The sequence below is a fragment of the Eulemur rufifrons genome, chromosome 8 (assembly GCF_041146395.1).
Source record: "Eulemur rufifrons isolate Redbay chromosome 8, OSU_ERuf_1, whole genome shotgun sequence".
In the NCBI taxonomy this organism is placed as follows: domain Eukaryota; kingdom Metazoa; phylum Chordata; class Mammalia; order Primates; family Lemuridae; genus Eulemur; species Eulemur rufifrons.
The window spans coordinates 115,628,525-115,649,198 of NC_090990.1; the positions used below are offsets into that span (position 1 = coordinate 115,628,525).

Sequence of the window (20,674 nt, forward strand, 5' to 3'; positions counted from 1 at the left end):
GAGGGCATGACGTGGTCAGCAAAACCCCCAGATGTTTCTGCCCTTAAATAAGAGGACAGAGGAAATAGTTTCTATACTTAGCAGAGAATTCGGAACTATAAGAATTTTGGTCAAAGCTATGGCTCTGGCGGATGGGCCATTTTGGGAAACAAAATGCAAGCATGGGAATAATTTACAACCAAAGTGTGGGTATATTTGGCAGGTTTGAGGCAAGCAGAAAGGAGGGTTTGGGTACTCTATAAAAAAAACCAAATATCTGAAATTCAAAAGTCTTCTGATAAGGCCACAATGAAGAGATTTTCAGCAGTGGGTGTTGCAGGATGCAGGCACCCAAATCGCCACAGGCTTGCAGGTGATGTGCCGAGGTGAGGAGGCAGGTGTGGCAGGGCAGTGCCTTTCACAGGTCCATGTCTGGGCCTCCTGAGGACGTCTTCAGCGGCACTGAGTCAAATCCATCAGGAGTCCTCTGAAAGAGAGATGGTGACAGGAGCTGGCTGCTGCACAGGGGCAAGTTTGGGGGACAAAGGAGAGAAATAGAAAACAGGTGACAGAAGGAACCCTTATGGAATTCCCGTTTTCAGTGGTTTTGTAGAAACACAGAAATGAGATACCTTCTATTTATCTTGCTCCCTTCAGGGTCAGTCAGAGAATAAGAAAAATCTTAAAAATCCCCTGCTTTGCACCTTTTCTAAATTCTAGAAGTCCCAGATCGACTCAAGAGTCCCAGGGTGAACTGTTCTCCCATTGGAAAAAAAAAAAAAGTCACAGTCTAAGGAGGCCACGGGAGTCACCCTGGCAGGTCAGCACAAAGGGAACAAGATTCAGCAATCTAAACACCTAAGCACCATCCTTTCTTCACCACCCCACCTGTACGCTCCTCCCTCTTTCCACCCTCCCCACCCACACCCGTTGGGATGAACTGGTTCAGGGCAGTAGTCAGGTGTGGGCGCTGGCAGAGTGGAGCTGCAGACGGCTGTAGCCCTGGAGGAGTTGCTTGGATGCTCTCTCCTGGCCCCACGCCCAGCGACAGAGTTGTCTGTATTGCATTTAAGAGCTTCACACTCACTCACCCACCCACACAGAGCCAACCCTCCCAGCTCAGAATTGCTCAGTGGTGAACAGCTTAGACTTAGCTATGATTCAGTCCCCAAAGGACCAGGCCCAGACACCTGGGGGACAGCACCCTCCACTGGTCAAAGGAGAGCCCCACTTCTATCAGAAGTTGATCCTAGAGATCACCTTTTCCTCCTTCCAAAAAAAAAAAAAAAATAGTGGGAGAGGATAATTCTTATAACATGGATGGTTCAATACTCCATCTGGAAGTTAAAAGGGCCAAACAGTTCTCCAACTGCAATGCATGTTGGAAGAGAAAGAGCTTGGTCAAGAGCAGCCTTGGGCCCCAGGCGAAAGAGTATCAGCATCAAAATACAGAAGGCAGAAGGCAGGATTTTCAGATGGGGAAACAGAATAGTATGGGGAGTGGGGAGTCAAGTCGTGGTCCCTGATCAGTGCCGGACCACTCAGTGTCCTGGCAGCAGTGTCTCCTCTGGCCCTTCATGCTGACTTCAATGCACTGGCCAGGCCCCTTACCTTGGAGGTAAATGATTTGATCTTCCCAAAGAGTGACTTCTTGCTAGTAAAGATAAGGTCATCCTCTACATCCTCGCCTTCCATGATGGCACAGCTGTCAGCTGCTGGCAGGTCACAGTCCTTGAGGGTAGCATTCATCACCAGCTTGGAGTACTTGTACTCTAGTCTATGAAACAGGAGGTTGGGAAAGACGAGACACCGAAATGTGGGAATAAGGGGAAAGAGGGAGAGAGATTGGGTTATAAACAGATCCTGCTCCCATGCCGTGGGGAAGGAAACTGAAGCATAGCAAAGTGGTGTTAGGACTGATATATAGAAGGAATCTTAGCTCCCACTTCAGTGATCTTTTCTCCTTAAGGATGATTGTTTCTCTGATCTCAAAGCTTAGTAGAATATTGAAATCATAAAGTCATATTTGTATTGTAAATAATAACAACAAATTAAGGCTACTCTTTGCTTTCCCTCTGAGCATCGAGCAGCCATTTAGAGACTTCCACGTGATACCATCCCTGTTCAGAAGTCAGGACAATCAAGGCATACACTGGATAAGTGTGGCTCAACAAGTCTCTGGCCAGAGTCACAGGGTCTGTGGCCAACTCCAGAGAAAAGCCCCATTAATTTATACTCTCAGATGTTCTCCCTGCTCAATAATCCAACCCTGTTCATCCCCAAATTCCAATTCCCCGTCATGTACTTTTGATTCTTTTTCCAGAAGTAGCAGGTCAAGACTGTGAGCAGGATGGCAGTACAGGTGCCCGCAGAGATGCCCACTTTCAGCCAGAAATCTATCGTTTTGCAGATAGTGACTCTCTGCTCAGGCAGAGAGATGCCACCGGAGCATAGCTTTGGTTCTCGCCACACATAAGTAGTCTTCTGTTGGGGAGAAAAACAAGAAACTCAGATTTCACATTCCCTTTTCTCCTGGGACGTCCCGAGTCAGAGGGAAACCTACCTGGATCCCAGCCACACAGCTGCTGACGATAGCGTGGTAGTCAGCCACTGAGCACAGCGGGCAAGCGGCCATGCTCTCCCATAGGAAGTGGAAGTTGCAGCCATCACAGGTCCCATCGGAGCACGTGCTAGCAAAGCAGAAAGGAGGCCTGAGCTCCACTCGCTGGACCAGTGGGGGAGTTCTGGTTGGAGGCCTGTTGTCTCATGGCTTTCCTGATGCATCCTCTCCCTGCCCCAATCGTTAACCCTACCAGGATCCTTCCAATTAGTCCTTAACACAGGCTTGATCTAGGATCTCCCTGATGATAAGAGGCCTTCCCAGTTTCCACTGGGCTCCCCACGTCCTGCCTGTTTACGCTTTTGCTGACATCAGATGAGAGCTGATGTAAGGTGTCTGAGCTCTAGTGTGGCTCCCCATCCACCCCTGAGGTCCCCGTCCTCCCATGGACATGTGATGTTTTGCAATTGCACTTTGAAGCAGCATCCTGGGGGTGGGATTGGTCTTGAGAAATGAACTTCAAGTCATGGATACCTGCTATGTACTTTACTGTGATGGTTACAATGGCAAGAACAGTGATTTTACACTTGGACTCCACTGCTGGGTCAAGATGCCCTGCTCTGCTCCCCATCTTCCCAATCAGTCTTTGCGTAGGAGCAGCATTTCCCAGACTGTCTGCCTCAAGGCACAAGTGCCCATCAAGATGTTAGTTGGTGTTATGTGGGAAAAAAAGGGGGTGGGAGTGTCCTCTGGTCATATTAGTTTGGAAACTTTCAATTTAGTACACTAAGCTATTAAACTCAAAATTGGGTCTTTCAGTTGCAGAGAGATTCTTAGGCTCCCTAAACCTTTACTAATCCTAAAGTCCTAAAGTCTCATTGGTTTCTTCAAACCTCAAAACAACTCCCTGAGGGAACTTATTATCATGCCCATTTTACAGATAAGGAAAAAAGAGGCCCAGAGAAGATAAGAAATATATCCATGATAATATAGGTAGTAAATGGAGGAGCTGATTCTCATCTGGCTCTCAGCCAGAGCCACTGGCCACCCTGCTGCGCAGCTGCCACTATAATGGCCTGGGAACATGGGGGCAGCTTTGACTCTTCCTTCTGCCCCATTCCTGCCATCTGAAGATTGAGAATTTGAGGCCATGACTATGCCCCTAAGAGTCCATTAAGGGATCTCAAACTCTTCCCTTTTGCTCTTTTTCAGTAATATCTGGCTCTTGGGATAGAATGAGTCCAAAGAAGGGAGACTGTGGCCTTTGTTACATCCTTTGTAGGGCTTACCTTGGCAGTGACAGACTTCCGGGGGCAGATTTCTGTGGATTGCATCTGACACGGATGGTGGTTGATCTCCCAGAACTGCAGGATTGGGTCACATCATCGGACCTGCAGAGAAAGCCAGCCCCCGTGGGGGAACAAGTCAATCCACCATGTTATCGGAGAGCCACTAAGTACAGCCAACATGGACCGATTCCCTTGCTGGGGAAGTCAGGACTTGGGCTCTAGCCTGACACACAGGGAACAGGGAATGCACAGGCCTTGGCTTATACGTGGAGGGTGGGGATCAGCAAGATCTAGTCAAGGAGGAAATGTAATGGTCTAGGAAAGGCACGGCATACACTGGAGGCTCCTGAGGCTGGAAGGGAAGTCCACTGCAGATCATCCAGTATTTCTCTCTGCCTCCAGGACAGACCTGCCCCCAAGAAGCTGGGCTCGGGGAACCCCCAGCCTTTAGCTATCATGACTAGGCAGATCTGCTAGACCTCAGACATGTCCTGGCTTTATAAGCAGCAGGTGGCTAGAGAGGGAGGGATGTAGCAAAGTTGTGGAGGAGTCCTAGGTTTCACTTGCATTAGCCTGGCCTCTCATCTTCACCTATAAAAGAAGATCACGTCCGGTATTCCCAAGGACTCCGGGTGGAAAAGTTCAGCTGGGGAGGTGATTCCATCCAGAGTCATATCTGTTGTCACCCCTGCCAAATTAGAGCTCCTAATTAGTTCTTAGCTAGCAACCACTTTAATTCTTTCAATACCTTTCAACATCCAACCTCACTTCACCTCATCACATCCCTGAGCGGCTCGTGAAAGGATGAACAAAGGTTTGTCAGAGGCCCCAGGGGCACTTGACACACAGGACGGAGTGGAAAACAGGGGTCAGAAGGTTGGGCCCCTCACAGGATGCCTTTTACCCCCAGCCTGGCGGCCTCGCTGTCTTGCGCCTGCACACACGCACACACGCACCCACGCACCCATGCACTCACGCAAACAAGGCTGGAGCAGCTGGGTTACTCACCGATAAGTCGGTCAGCGAGGCTGACAGGCTGCGAGGATACCCCAGCCTTGTAGCCTGTCACCTCTGGGGGGATGATGACCGCCTGGCAGACGTAGGCTGAGATGGATTTGGAGAACCCTGACTCACCCTCGGGAATCCGGAGGTCAGTGACATTGTCGGTGCACACGGACATTTTCTTACCCTGGTGGTGGGAGGGGTGTGGGATGTGAGAAAAAAGAAGTGAATAGTCACAGAGGAATTCCCAGAAAGGAACAGGGAAAGGTTTTTTTTTTTCACATCTAAAAATTTCAGCCTTCCAACAGTATGTTGCAGTGGAATGATTCATCCCAAGTGTAATGACAAAACAGATTTAAATGTTTTTAAAAAGCCAGAAGTAAGGCCTAGGTGCCCCAGTTTTTGGAACTCTGGCCCAGGGTCCCAGTTTTTTTGTTTCTTTGAGTTTGTTTCACCTGAGAGCACTACATAAGCCAGCTGATGATGGTGGCAACTGATTTAGACATCTAACCTACCAGCCCACCAGTTAAGGGTACGTCCTTATCCTAATCAGTTTCCTAGACAGAAACTGAAATATATATCTGATCCCAGAAACCAGTGAAAATTTTTCTGAAGCAGGGTCTTACTATGTTGCCCAGGCTGTTCTCAAACTCCTGGCCTCAAGTGATCCTCCCACCTCAGCCTCCTGAGTGGCTGGGATTACAAGCATGAGCCACCATGCTCAGCAGAAACCAGTGAAATTTATTTGCACATCTGGCCTGGTTCGCATCTCTTCCGTTTCTCCCTTGGTGCTGTGATTCTGCCATGTTTGTCTCAGAAGCACTTTCCAAAGACTCCCAAGGGTCAAAAAAGGCCCCATGACCAGCCCCCTCCCTGCCTTGAGGTAGGACATCTAAGGCCAAAAGGAACCCATTCCATTTTTTAAAAAACATATATCAAGAGAAGGAAGTTTGCTTTTCCTCCAGTCTTGAACCCTCACAGTGTAGAGATCTGGAAGGCAGTGGCAACTGAGACTTGAACTTTTAAAATAGAGGGAATATCAAGATATCATTCCTCCAAGAATGTTAAATTTAGGCTGGGCGCGGTGGCTCACGCCTGTAATCCTAGCACTCTGGGAGGCCGAGGCGGGTGGATCGCTCGAGGTCAGGAGTTCGAGACCAGCCTGAGCAGGAGCGAGACCCCATCGCTACTAAAAAATAGAAACAAATGATATGGCCAACTAAAAATCTATATAGAAAAAATTAGCCGGGCATAGTGGTGCATGCCTGTAGTCCCAGCTACTCGGGAGGCTGAGGCAGGAGGATCGCTTAAGCCGAGGAGTCTGAGGTTGCTGTGAGCTAGGCTGACGCCACGACACTCACTCTAGCCTGGGCAACAAAGTGAGACTCTGTCTCAATAAAAAAAAAAAGAATGTTAAATTTATGGAATATCAATATTTAGCTTGTTTGCCAATATAAAATCATTTAGTCAATATTTTAAATTTAAGTGGACTAAGTATTTAGAACATAAGATTGTCAATGTTTTAAATTTTATTACAAATGGACCTAAATCCCAGCTTTTTTCTGTAAGAACTAGATAAAGAACTTGAGAACAGAAGGAAACTTTTATGTTACAATAAAACACAGAATTATTTTTGTCTTTGAACTGAGGATCTATAGTGTGGCAGTACACAGTAAGCATTTCTGAAAAGAATAAAGGAGCAAAGGGAAAAAAAAAAAGACATCATCTCCCCAAATTCCCCATCTTCACCTCTCTCCATAACTCACTGAATGAAATGTTTGCAACCCGGGGCTTGCATTCATCCTTATTTCCTGAGTTATCACTACCTGTTACTTCTGAGGCTTCACCTCTCCAAGGACTTCTAAAAACAAGATAGAGACACCTATCTCTAACCTTTCATAGATGACTTTCTTTCTTGGTATGTTCTCTATGTTAACACACATCGGCTTCTCTGCACGCTGCAGAAGGCGGGTCGAAGCTCTATGATGCAGAGGCCTTAACACCACACAGTCGCAGACTAAAAGCTCAAGACAGTTTTTGGGGGGATAACATTTGAAATGAACTTTCCAACTGCTAACTGTGGCTTGTTTGCAGTTTAGTCAAGCGCAGTAGGGGTGGGATTACCCTTTACATTTCTGCCTTTGAATTTTGGATCCACAATATTTGCAGCAACCTGAAATGGCTGATGGTAACAGTCTTTCCTTATCTTAGAAAGTCTTTCATGTTACTTTCTTTTGTACTGTCAGCAAAGATACATGCAGGTGAACTAAAAATAGTTGATTTTATCCAGCCTCTAGAAAGCAAGTGACCAATGCAGTGATTGCTAAAGACTGCAGCTTTAAGAGGGGAAAGAAATCTTCCTGCATATTTTCTTTATATCTGCATCTGGAGGGAATAAAGGTCAGGTGAGAGTAAATGAACATCTTATTTTAAACATTTTTACTTTCCTAAGTCCTCAGAGAGATTTATAATCATTTAATAGCCGGGCATGGTGGCACATGCCTGTAGTCCCAGCTACTCGGGAGGCTGAGGCAGGAGGATTGCTTGAGCCCAGGAGTTTGAGGTTGCTGTGAGCTAGGCTGACGCCACGGCACTCACTCTAGCGCGGACAACAGAGCGAGACTCTGTCTCACAAAAAAAAAAAAAGAATTATAATCATTTAAAACCTCTTTAACCTCTCCAATCCTCTGCTGCCAGGAGGATTTCTAGTTTTCTCCTGCGTCTGTCCCTGGCCTCCGATCTCCTGGCTTTCTTCCTCGCTTCTCTGACTCTCAGCTCACAAACCTTACCTCGTTTCCGCAGAGACTGAAGGTAAAGTGATGGAAATATTTCAGCCCTTTGGAAGTGAAGCTTGAGCCTCCAGCCAGAGTGACAGCGTTTGCCAACGTGGAGAAGTTGTAGTTGAAAGTCCTGGCCGGGGTGTTGCGTGTGAAGCTGCAGTCGTTGTAGCACAGAGAGTGGATCTGGGCGGGGAGAGACAGGGTCGGGCCAGTTGGGTGGGCAGGGCCTTGAGGGCCCGCAGCAGAGAGAGTAACAGGTTTCTCCCCAGCTCGCTCCAGCCCAAATGGGGTGAAAGAGGAGGAAGAAAGGATTGGGGGTGGGCATGAAAAGCAGTGAAGCAGGCATCAGTGGGATTTATGTACATCTTGCCATTCAATTATTGGCACATATATGATGTACAAACCCAAACCTGTTATTTTCCAGTAGGTAGTTCGGTCAAATTCCATAGCCTTCTCCCTGTGCCTAGATTATTGAACCCTCTCAAGACACAGAAGACAATGGGGTGCTAACAAGAAGGGTACCCAGGATGGCAGAAGAGAAACTATAGGTCTTTCCCCCTCACCCCCTGAACACTGCTCCCTCTTTCTCAGGTTCTCTGCAGGAAAGGGGTTTTACTTCCCATAAACCCATTCCTCGCCCTGTTTTAGGGTCCCCCATTCAGCGGCAGCCTTATACACCGCCATTCCCTCACATCGCGGCAGGGGAAGCTCCAGGGGAAGAAGGTTGTGGCAAAAGTCCAGGCTGCCCAAAAGAGGTCGTCAGGGATCTGCAGAACCCTCGCACTTGTTGCAGAGCTGGACTGAGCTACATTTGCAAAGCACGCATAAATAATGTCTTACATTGTACCCAGATTCCAATCGGTTGAAAAAATATATAAAATAAAATAAAACAAAAAGATAAAAATAAATAAATAAAGCCTTACAGAGATGTATGTGCGTGTGGTTGAGATCAGTAAAAGATACAAACCATTTAAAAGCATCAGTGAATATCTAACAGCTTTTAGTCATATGTACTTTCTCAGATGCAGAAAGTGCATGGGGGTAACAGCACTGTTTTTCCACTTTAGAAAGGAATCTTTCTACCTGTCAACCTGAGAAGCTGCTGGGATAGAGCACAGCAATGCCAATGAACCATGTGTCCCAGCAAAGGTTCAGTTACCGTCCCAAAGGAGAGGGGGCAAATTGCCATGAGAACAGGCTGGATTGGACCAGGCTGAATTTGAGCCACAGGCCCCACCATTCCCTCCCTTCAGGTCTCTGCACAGATGCCAAATAACCTTCTGGACCAGACAGTCACCGATTTCCCTCACCCATCGACTGAAGATGAGACTAGTCCATGACTGAGTCCTGGACCCTGGAAATCAAGTCCAACTGCTAAGAACTCACCGCTCACAGTCACGACCTGGGACTGTGCTAGGGGAGCGCTTGAGGATCAGCCCTCAAGCCCCACCCAGGACCCAGCACCCTCTGAGGCCATCCAACCAGAGGGACAAGTTTAGGATGCATGACAGACTGCTGGCACCTTGTTGTTCTTGGTCCCTGGACCGCAGGGCACGCAGGCCTGGACACCATAAGGCTGGTGGGCTTTCAGGATTGTGTTAGGGGGGCAGGAGTGGCAGGTTCCTGAATCTCGGTCAATGTAGTAACCAGCAGGACAAGAGGTGCAGGAGGAGCCTATATTAGAGGCTTCTAGGGCACAGGGACGGCAGTAGGAGGCCACCCCATCCATGACATTGGTGACATTGATAGAGTAGATCTTGGCAACATCATTGGTATACTTCCTGCCCTGGAGACAAGGAAACAAGAGGGAAGAAGGTGAAGGCCTAGACGGCAGCAACAATGGAGGCCTCTGGAAATAGCAAACTCTTTTTTTCTTTGTTTTGTTCCCCCCCCCCCCCCCCCCCGGAGAGATAGGGTCACACTATGTTGCCGGGGCTGGGGAGCAGTTGCTATTCACAGGCACGATCATGGCACACTACAGCCTCAAACTCCTGGCCTCAAGCAATCCTCCCTCTTCAATCTCCCAAGCAAAGTACTTTTTTTTTTTTTTTTTTGTTGAGACAGAGTCTCACTTTGTTGCCCAGGCTAGAGTGAGTGCCGTGGCGTCAGCCTAGCTCACAGCAACCTCAAACTCCTGGGCTTAAGCGATCCTACTGCCTCAGCCTCCCGAGTAGCTGGGACTACAGGCATGCGCCACCATGCCCGGCTAATTTTTTCTGTATAGATTTTTAGTTGTCCATATAATTTCTTTCTATTTTTAGTAGAGACGGGGTCTCGCTCTTGCTCAGGCTGGTCTCGAACTCCTGACCTTGAGCGATCCACCCGCCTCGGCCTCCCAGAGTGCTAGGATTACAGGCGTGAGCCACCGCGCCCGGCCCCAAGCAAAGTACTTCTTAATCTTTTATGCTATGATACTCAAGAAAAATCTTAGAAGCATGCTACTCTTTTTATTCACTTAACAGTGGCTCTTTATGTACATTTTGTGTCATTTTAAAACAAGATTGAACCATTTTAAATGATGTATAAAAATATTAAGTACCATGGGGGAAATATGCAGTAGATACGGTTATATGGAAAAAGCAAGTCTTTTCCTTGTAAAAGAAAAAAAAAAAAGTGTTTGTAGAGAAACAAAGACTATACAGGAGATACTCCAGGTGTTAACTGGATTATCTCTGGGTAGTAGCTGACTTTATTTCTTCTTTTTTGCTTATTTCTATTCTCTAAGTTTTCTGCAATGAAGCTGTATTACTTTGAGTTAAGAAAATAAAACCAGGCCAGGCAAGGTGGCTCACGCCTGTAATCCTAGCACTCTGAGAGGCAGAGGCAGAATTGCTTGAGATCAGGAGTTCAAGACCAGCCTAAGCAAGAGCAAGACCCCGTTTCTACCAAAAATAGAAAAAATTAGCCAGGCATGGTGGCATGCACCTGTAGTCCCAGCTACTCGGGAGGCTGAGGCAGAAGGATTGCTTGAGCTTAGGAGTTTGAGGTTGCGGTGAGCTATGATGATACCTCTGCACTCTAGCTGGGGCAACAGAGTGAGACTCTATCTCAAAAAACAGGACAGGGACTACAAGGAGAGATAGGTCACTTAAGGCGCTTATATTGGCATCTTCCCAGGAAGTCAATGACTAAGGCTAGGTGATCTTCAGAAGGCTGGCTTAGACGCTTCCCTGCTTGACTCCTTGAGATCCTTCTAAGCCTTGGATTCTGAACCTCAGAACTTACGCTGATACTAGTCATGCTCCTGGGTCCAGAGGGTCTCTTCTGGGAGTCAGGGGGCTAAGGAAAGGGGAGGAACTTACTGCCTCATGAAAAGTGGTCCTCTGGAAGGCCCAGGTGAAGCTCATGGTGGCGTTCTCCTTGACGGTGTAGGTATAGGACTGTTTGCCTTTGGAACCTTTCCACGTCTCCACGGGAGTGTTGGTCCTAGAATTCACGCCCTGAACCAAGGACAGACAAGTAAAGAAAGTGTGATGGCTGGAGGTGAAGTGGGTGCCCATACTGCTGCCAGCCCGGGGCCATCACAGGTGGTCAGACTCATGTTAAACTGTGAAGTCCCTGACGGTCAGTCTGGGCCTTTCCTCTGTGGCATCACTACAAGCGGGTGTCAGTTACATTGATGCGCCAGTGGGGCAGATGGAGCCAAGCCTCCCCCGGAAGCCCCGCAGCAGGCAAAGAAAGAAAAACATACCACCATGAAGTAGAGCTCACAGTTCACAGAACAGATGGTCTCAAAGACAAATGTGATTCTGGCCACCTCTTTATTCTCTGTGTCTGCCATCACCGACTCTGGAGGTCTGTGGGGGCAGAAATTAAAGGTCAGTACCAGAGGCCAGGCGGTGCTTATTGAAGAGCCCGGACAGCTGCAAAGAGTGTACTCAGGGATGGGATTAGGTTCTGAGTACCCTGGAAAGAGTGTGGACTAAGTCCAGTTCTGTCCCCCCGACTATGTGAGCTTGACCTAGCCAAGCTGTAGTTTCCTCATCTGTAAAATGCAGGCGATAATATATCTTTCTTATCACCCTCCCCTCATTGTGGTGAGATCCAAAGGCATGACAGATGTGGAAGTGCTTTATAAAATGCTATATAACCTCACCCAGGCGCAGTGTGGGTGCCTGTAGTCCCACCTACTTAGGAGGCTGAGGCAGGAAAATCACTTGAGTCGGAAGTTCAAGACCACCCTGGGCAACATAGTGAGACCTCATTTAAAAAAAAAAAAAAAAAAGGCTATAGCTCTAGTGCGTGTCTTCCAGCCCAGTGTACTTTTCCACCGTACCACACTGCCAGGAGTAACTTTTTTCTTTAAGTGGCAAACAAATTGCTTGTTGCCCTAGGTCTTCTTGGGATATGGGGACAATTATGACAATAAGAACAATCTCTCTAGGCCGGGCGCGGTGGCTCACGCCTGTAAACCTAGCACTCTGGGAGGCCGAGGTGGGCGGATCGTTTGAGCTCAGGAGTTCGAGACCAGCCTGAGCAAGATCGAGACCCCGTCTCTACTAAAAATAGAAAGAAATTATATAGACAGCTAAATATATATATAGAAAAAATTAGCCGGGCATGGTGGCACATGCCTGTAGTCCCAGCTACTCGGGAGGCTGAGGCAGGAGGATTGCTTGAGCCCAGGAGTTTGAGGTTGCTGTGAGCTAGGCTGACGCCACGGCATTCACTCTAGCCCGGGCAACAGAGCGAGACTCTGTCTCAAAAAAAAAAAAAAAAAAAAAAAAAAAAGAACAATCTCTCTCAATCTTCTTGCTCCAAATAAAGATGAATGGACTATGGGGACTTCTAGCCCTATTTTTTAAGGTGTTTTTTTTTTTTTTTTTTAATCTTCTCTGATGCTGTGAGGAGGAAGAATTTGAGTAGCACGTGGCCAGTTGACAGGATGAGCGAGCCTGCGCAGCACTGAGAAAATGCACTGGCGTTCGCTCCACGTTGGCCAAACTGTTACTGCGCCCCCCTACTATGAACTGACACTGAAAGGAAATTCAGCTCCCGAAGCCCTCTCCTCTACAACATTCCAGAGTACGTGGGATCTGGGTGTGGCCAAGGTGGCTTGGGTTTCCCCTTGGCCTTGTAGTCCTCACCTAAATCCTGGCACAACCAGAGTGAGAATCATGAAGTCATTGTCTGAGGCTCCAGCAGCTGTATAAATGTAGTCACCAGCCACCTCCCAGCCTGGAAAAGGAGAGGGCAGAGTTAACACCCTGGTGCTCTTGGGTGCAGGGCAAATGTGCACCCAGATGCCACCCTGGAAGGGACATATGGCACCATCCTTTGGGGCATCCAGAACCACCACTGAACACAAACCATGTTACTGATCAGAGACTTTGGTCAGAGACTCTGAAGCTCTCAGAGCAAGACCTTCAGGGTGAGTGCTCGTTGTTTCTAGCTCTGATCTTGCATCTGAACTAAGTTTTGGCAGAATATATGCTCATGAAGCGTGGAACTTTCAAGGGAATACACGATATAATTAGCTTATTTTTCTCAGACACCACTATTATAAAGAAATGTGAAGTTGGAAGAACTGAGGGAGTGCAGGGAGCGGACAGCTCATGGCAGGATGAGAGGCAGTTAGTTACCTGTCATGCCCTTGTACTCAAAGTTGACCCCACTGAGAACAGTCGTTTCCATGTTTGTGGGCAGCGTGTTCCACCACTTGTATTCAAATCCCATGGCAGGCTCAGTCCCAGCTGGGCAGTGGGTACAATCTGGGGAAGCACAGATCCAGGCATTCAGCAGGAGGGCTGCTTACGGCCACCCAGCCCAACAAGGGTGGTCACTCAGTGCTGTTGCACAGAGTTCTATCCAGCTAACTCAAAACATTCTGACGGTGTATTTAACAGTGGCACTGTGACAACAGTGACAGACCTCAGCGTGAGGTAAACACTGAGCCTTCATTCCAATATGCCAACCATCCTACTTGCCCCCCACAATTTTCATTTCGAAACTTAAATGTATCTTCTAGTCTGATGCGTGTAGTTCGTATTATTGCCACATTACCACTGACAGATACAAAAATCCCCCCAAGGTGGCATAGCTTCTAGGTTCTGATTATGTCAAGCTGGTCATCTAAGCCCCTTCAACCTTCTAGATGGCATCTCCACCACATGCTGCAAGCCTCTGTTGTGAGCACTGGGTACCTTCCGGCCTGAGTCACATTCGCAGTTGGAACGAGGAGGCAGGAGAGCAGTTCTGAAGTCTGACTCTGATCTATAGACAGACCACCTCTCCGCCTGAACTCAGGCCTCCCAGGTGGCCTGGTCCTTCCTGCCTCCCATGGAAGGGCAGGGGCCGCATTCTAGTGGCCACTCTGAGTGCCCACATGGCCCACCCCCAGGGTTGATGTGGGGATGGGTGTGGCGCGGGGAACAGGGCAGTGAAGAGGTTACCGGAGCCGTTGGAGTAGGAGCCGTACGGGCAGGGTTCGCAGGTGCTGTTGTTGGTTTTGAAGAAGCCTGGGTTGCAGGGTGGGCAACGGGTCTTCATGCCAGAGGCGGGTAGTTTCACTGCCCCCTCAAGGTCCTCGCCGCAGATTTTTGGCTTGGCCCATTTGTACATGAGCTGCGTCTGCGGAAAATGGATTGAGCGCGGCTCAGCCTGTGTGGGGTTTAGCCTGTCTTCAGGACTCTAACTTTCAGTGGGATTCTGGGCCAGATGAGAGCTCCACCAGGGTGGGGAACTCGGTGGTGGTCACTGATGTGTCCCAAGAACCTAGCCCAGTGCCTGGCACATGGTTGTGCTCAGAAACTACCTGCCACATGAATGTCACCTGGATGAAGAGGAAGACACCTAATGAGGACTTTGTGGTAGAGGGGATGGGGACAAGTTCTCTTCAGAGAAAGCTCTGATTCCAGTGTAGAAGCTTATTACTACCAAGCTCACAGGAAAGGCAGCTGGTGAAAATCGCAGAACACAAAATGGCACACAATGGAGGCGGCTTACATAACTCCTGGGGAAAGAGGAAGTGGCTGAGATGTCCCAGTTTGTTTTCCAAGTGGTATATTCTTTGCTTTTTCATTTATTCAGTAAGCATTTATAGAAAGCCTAATATATCTATGTGCCAGACCAGACCTGGTGTCTCAGGGACGAATGAGACCTGGCTCCCGCACTGGGTACAGAAGGGGACCCCTGGGGAGTCAGGGGTGAAGTTGGACAGCTCTAGTCTTCCCATATGGCCCTCAGACCAAGTCAGAGGCAAAAAGGTGCCCTTACGGACTGCACTGAGGGGTTATGAGAACGGTCTGCGCAGAGCGCCATGCATGCGAAAGGACGAATGCGTAAGGCCTCTGTGTATTTTATGCAGGATGAGAAACGAGAAGCTCTTAAGGAGGGACCCACACTTTCTCCTCCCCCTGCTCAGCTCAGCCCTCCTCCCTGTGAAGAGCAGCCAATGGAGAGCCCGGGCTTGCATGTTAACTTTACCCTGCCCACCTGTCTCCCGGGAGTCTCAGGGTGAGGAGGGTGTTGGGAGTGGGGACACTGACTTGGGTCCTCTCCTGGAGAGGCACATTCAGCAAGCCCAGTGCATTGGCCTTCTTGGTCCCTGAGAAACCACTGAGGCACAGCAAAGGTCAGAAGGGCCATCACAGGAGCCAGCTCGAGGTGTGTCCGTTCATTTTAAAACATGGTTCAGAGACAAACTGAAATCACCAGACTGAGCAGAACCTGTGTGGGCGCGAGGCACGAAGCAGGAGACTTCTGTAAGGCGCTGCTGGTGAATGCATATTCACGTGCACGCCTCACACCACACGCGTCAGCGCTCCTCTGAGCGGGGCTGTGGCTGTGCTGCAGGGCGGGCACACGGCCTTTGGCCTGACCCAGCACCTCCAGGGCCGGGAGTGGTCAGTCAGCCGAGGCAGACACCCGGGCTGGCAGGCAGCAGAGCACACTACAGAGCTAGAAGGCCTTGGTCTGTGCCTGGTCCGTAAGAGAGTGGGACAGAAGGGAGGAAAAACGCTCACATTCGCTCACATATGAAGAGGAGGGAGAAGAGGAGCAGGATTAGTTGTCCCCATTTTATTAGTGAGTCAACTGAGACCAAGAAAGTGAAAATAATTTTTGCAAGGTCATACAGAACACCAGACACTATGGAACTGAGTCTGAGATGCAACTGACAAGACACGCAGCCATTCTATCTTTGCTGGGGAAGGGGATGATGCTCCAAATATAGGCGGGAAGGTGGTAGTGGTGGTCAGAGACGACGACGAACAATAATCACTGTTAAGGACCAGACTTTATTCCATGCTTAATTAGCAAAGGGATAATTCAGCCAGCCGTCCAGCCGGCAAACATTTATGAATCCTAATAGCCAAGCATTACGCTTAGTGCTGAATGCAGAATTCCCGCCTCCTAATGCTTTCTCTTTGAGAGGCTCCGGTTTAGGGATACAGACAGTTCATCCGGAGCCTCTAACCTGAGTCAGACCCCTCTCCCTGTGCCCTCGAGCCCAGCCCGGCTCACCACTGCTCCTTGAACTCACCGGGCACACAGCTGCCTCCTCTGCTCCTGCCGTGCCCTCTGCCCGCAGAGCTCCACAATGCCTCCCTCATCTCATTCAGGTCTCTGCTCAAATGTCCCCTCCTCAGAGAGGCCATCCCTATACTTTATAAAATAGCATCCCCATCTTCTATCATTCCCTGCCTCTTTATACCTGTATACCTCCCTGGTTGCCTCATCCAGGCTCATCTCGCTCCTCTCAGCCTCCCGCACAGGACTGCGACTCCCTGAGCGCAGGAGCCTGCCCCAGTCATCTGACTACCCCACCTGCAGCACGACACCTGACACACCAGAGTGGCTGGCTCAGTGGCAATGCAGACGAACAAGGAAAGCTCTTTTCTGAGGCAGAAAGCCTGAGAGAAGAGAAACAGCAGCAACTGAACAAGTCAGGCCGTTCTCCAGTGAGCCAGGAAGGAGGAATCAAGTTCCCTTGGCAACCCGGGAAAGTGGCGCTGAGGGGACAAGTCTGACAAGCTGCACGAGGAAACAAGTGTGCTCGGAGAGGCAGGCACTGCCCAGAGCCGCTAAACAAATGGGAGAAACCAAGCGAAAGAAAATGAAATGTTTTTTTTTTTTTTTTCAAACAAGCACATGTGAATAAACAGTGAAACAAACGCAGCAGAAACAGTTTCCTGACCTGAAAATGCATGAAGCCATCTCGTTTTGCTCCCTGACCAGCCCTGGGCTCACCTCAAAGGTCTGTGGGGTTTTATCTGGTGCCAGCTTGGCTGACTGCTCAACAGTGGCAAAGCCCGGCGGGGGGGAGGGGCGGGAGACAGTCCCCCCGGGGCCAAGGGGCTCCAGGACCGTGTTACCCACCTCTCCACTGGCATCGCAGGCCGTGTGTGTGTAGAAATAATCTTTGTCTGTGCAGGCTGGGCGCACTTTGCAGGAGGAGGATCCTTTTTCTAAATTGCCAAAGCAAGAATAAATATCGGAAGTCACATAAGAAAGCCGAGCTCTTGACCACTTGCTCATGACTGTGACTCCCAAGCCCCCGGGGTACATCACCACACGCCCACCCTTCCCCTCGCCCCAGTAGTGTCCTTTCCAGCTCCCAAAGCCCTGCTCACATACCCTTTTGCCCCTCTCCCAGCTGCCTACGAGAAAGCACTGGCCCCTCACCGGGGGACAGGGTGTGGAGAAGTGGCCTGGCCAAAGGACCAGCGAAGAGGGGTGGAAGCGCAAACAGCATCTTGCGGGTTAGCCACCACCAACCCAAGTCCCTAGACACCTGCCATCTTCCAGTGCCTCAGTGTCCTGACTGCGGGTGTGGTTTTGCTACTCCTGAAGGGTTGAAGTAAAACAGTAAAGCTTAGGACATTGCTTTCATATTCTTATTCCAAGCCTTTCTCTGAATTTTCTCTTAATATACGCCTCACATGAAGGTCTTCTATTTTTGAAATTTCCTCTTCTTCGTGAAATCAGCCTACACAAAAAATCTTGTAATTTCTCTGGAGTCTACTTACGACCTAAAGGTCTTCCCACCTGCCTCAACCCAAGCATCCCAGCATTATCCTTAACCTTTGACCTTTACCTAATGAAAACTGCTCGCTCTCGGTTTTATCCTGCTCTGTGTGGTCTCCTGGCTCTGTTCGTTCTACTTTAACCCGGCGAGCCTCTGCATAACAAGAACCATTTCAATGAATCCCTCTTTAAAGCAATGGATTTCACCTTTTTAGAATTTAGAAACTCTTTCGAAACATTGAAGAAAGATGTATAATCCATGCTAATAAAATTTTAAAAAGTTTTCCAGGGAACTGATCTTCTCCAGAATAAAAATCACTGCTTTATAGCGTGCACATGACAACACTACTACTACTACTGCCACCAAGACTTCTAATATGACTACTGTGTCACCTGCAGGTAAGCATTTAATAATGATAAGACTCTCTCTCTCTCTCTCTCTCTCTCTCTATATATATATATATATTACCTGGCAGGCAGTATGGTTAGTGGAATGAGATTTTAAGCTAGACAGGTCTGGGTTTGGAATCTGCTTCATCATTTAGTAGCTGTGTCACTTCAGGCAAGTTACTTGATCTCCCTGAGCCTCAGCCTTCCCATCTGTAGAGCAGGAATAGTAAGATCTACCTTGCGGGAGCCAGCGCATACCTGGCACATTGTAAGTAGATACTCACTAAATAGCAGTGACTATTAATACTATGCATGTTTGGGGGATTATTTTTATTTGAGAACCATCACAGGAGATTTAATAAGGATTAACAGTCTCTTTCCCTCCTTTCCAATTAAGGGCTTATTTCTCAGTTGATCCTTCTTTTCCCCAAGGCACCACATGAGTTCCTAGATCACTCTCCTAATCACAGCCTTGCTGGCCTGCACTGGGTAGTTCCCTCAGCTGCACCTCTCCACACCTCTGCTGTTCCCGTCTTATTAGGCCGGGCAAGAGGGAACGACTGGCTGAGAAACAGCTGGGGTCTCCTCAGCTCATTTCCTTTGTTAACAAGCAGAAGGCCCGATTCAGCATGGAGGGGTCCAGGGACTCCAGCTTTGGACTGCCTTGGCCAGGAGAAATTTGGGGAGAGAGATGGTGAAAACGTGCCAATTCCCGGGACCTTGCATAGTAGGTGTAGCAAAGTACAAATGTTGTGTTAGAAAATGCATTCCATACAAACCCCTTTCTCTGCCTGTCAAATATTTGCTCAGCCTGACACCCTACCTCCAGGCTTTAGCAAAAATGGTCCAGCTGTTTACACACTGACCACTGTTAAGGTGGTTTTAATAAATGATTAACCAAAATGCTGAGACAGACCTCACTTTCCCAGCTCAGGTTTCATGGAGGTGTTTAAGTTGGATACTAGTCAAGTTTGAAAGATCAGCCTAAATGTTTGGTTGAGGGAGTGAGAAGTGATTTGAATAGGACTGACGCTGAGCAAAACTGTAAGAAGATAAAATTTATCTCAGGGACTCCAACTCCTTTTTCTGCACCTCCCTCCTCCGTTCAGTATTTTCTCCTCACCTCCAGGAGTACACTGTTCTCACTGGGACCCCTTTTATCAAAGAAAAACGTTTCCCCTGAGAGATTAAGTACCTAATGACACAAGGCCCAGCTCAGACACCAGTTCAGACTTTTGGCAAACCCTTTAAGGTTTCTGAGTTTCTCTTTATTCATCTATAAATGGTAAAATCACTCCCGTACTATGCTATGAGCAATAAGTGAAAAATAATGTTTTGTCATTTGGAAAGTACTATACAAGTGACTTATTGTGGTTGTAACCTCTACCAAGAGTATTTTCCTATCAAAATAGGAGTGTTGGGACAGGCCTTAATGTAAATAAATTAATAAAATTAGTGCTTACTATGTGCAGGCCCCTTTCTAAATCTCTACCTGTATTTATCAATCCTCACAATCATGCTATGAAGCAGATATGATTATTGTCATTCCCATTTTATAGATGAAGAAACAAGCACAGACAATTTGCACAGCTATTTGGCACAGCATTTGAACCCCACTAATTTAGCTCTGCAGCCCACACTCTTAAATTCCATGCTATTCTATTAGGAAATGGATTGCTAAGATAAACATAGCACAAAGAAATTAATCCTAATAATCAAATTTTAGGTATCAATGAGAAAGACGCTTTTAGCCAAGCTTTTGTCTTGAACAGCTCTCCTGTGAGTTCTCCAGTCTCCATCCACATTAGCTCCAGCTTAGTTTAGGTCCTGGACACCAGCAACGGTGCCTGCTGTGACCTCTGCCTCCAGCCATTCCCTCCCTCCTCCGTGTGGCAGCCAGAGGGGTGTTTCAAAAGCACCAGCCAAGGCCGGGTGCGGTGGCTCACGCCTGTAATCCTAGCATTCTGGGAGCCGAGATGGGCGGATCGTTTGAGCTCAGGAGTTCAAGACCAGCCTGAGCAAGAGCGAGACCCCATCTCTACTAAAAATAGAAAGAAATTATATGGACAACTAAAAATATATATAGAAAAAATTAGCCAGGCATGGTGGTGCATGCCTGTAGTCCCAACTACTTGGGAGGCTGAGACAGGAGGATCCCTTGAGCTCAGGAGTTTGAGGTTGCTGTGAGCTAGGCTGACGCCACAGCACTCACGCTAGCCTGGGCAACAAAGTGAGACTCTGGCTCAAAAAAAAAAAAAAAAAAAAAAAAAAGCACCAGCCAGAGTGACCGTGTCACTCTCCAGTTTAAAATTCTTTAATGGCTTCCACTGCTGATAGGATCAAATCTCAATTTGTTTTCACTATAGCACAGAAGCGCTGCTCCATAATCTGTTCCCTGCCTGCCTCCTGGCCTTGGATGCTACTTCTCTCCACCTAATCTCCAGCCAAAGTGAAATACTCACAGTTCCCTAAACTCTTCCTCCTTTCCTAGAGAGGATCAGGCACTTCACTTTTTTTTTTTTGCTTGCACTCATGCTACACCCTGCACTCCTATCCCAACACCTACTGCACCAAGGAGAGTTACTGCACTTAGGTGTTTACTTAGCCACTTTTTGACATAAACTGAAGGGCAGGCACCAGTTCTAACCCTAGCACCAAGTGCAGTCCTTGGCGCCTGGCAGGCACTCAGAATATATTTGTATAATAAA

General features: G+C 48.2%; 1 protein-coding gene across 2 annotated transcripts in view; it reads right to left on the reverse strand.

Moving 5' to 3' along the window:
• Positions 1 to 397: 397 nt before the first annotated feature.
• ELAPOR1 (endosome-lysosome associated apoptosis and autophagy regulator 1) overlaps positions 398 to 20,674 on the reverse strand; it is a 74,222-nt gene continuing 53,945 nt past the window's right edge. Inside the window, exons 8-22 of one of the 2 annotated variants that reach the window (XM_069479063.1) lie at positions 16,929 to 17,017; positions 14,003 to 14,180; positions 13,193 to 13,321; positions 12,698 to 12,788; positions 11,302 to 11,407; positions 10,913 to 11,050; positions 9,133 to 9,396; positions 7,620 to 7,793; positions 4,837 to 5,017; positions 4,420 to 4,516; positions 3,829 to 3,930; positions 2,543 to 2,669; positions 2,285 to 2,463; positions 1,591 to 1,756; positions 456 to 497 (exon numbers count right to left, since the gene is read on the reverse strand). In XM_069479063.1, coding sequence (XP_069335164.1) covers positions 456 to 497; positions 1,591 to 1,756; positions 2,285 to 2,463; positions 2,543 to 2,669; positions 3,829 to 3,930; positions 4,420 to 4,516; positions 4,837 to 5,017; positions 7,620 to 7,793; positions 9,133 to 9,396; positions 10,913 to 11,050; positions 11,302 to 11,407; positions 12,698 to 12,788; positions 13,193 to 13,321; positions 14,003 to 14,180; positions 16,929 to 17,017 — 2,063 coding nt within the window. Of the gene's footprint in view, positions 498 to 1,590; positions 1,757 to 2,284; positions 2,464 to 2,542; positions 2,670 to 3,828; positions 3,931 to 4,419; positions 4,517 to 4,836; positions 5,018 to 7,619; positions 7,794 to 9,132; positions 9,397 to 10,912; positions 11,051 to 11,301; positions 11,408 to 12,697; positions 12,789 to 13,192; positions 13,322 to 14,002; positions 14,181 to 16,928; positions 17,018 to 20,674 lie in introns of both variants that reach the window. The other variant, XM_069479065.1, reaches the window with a different exon arrangement.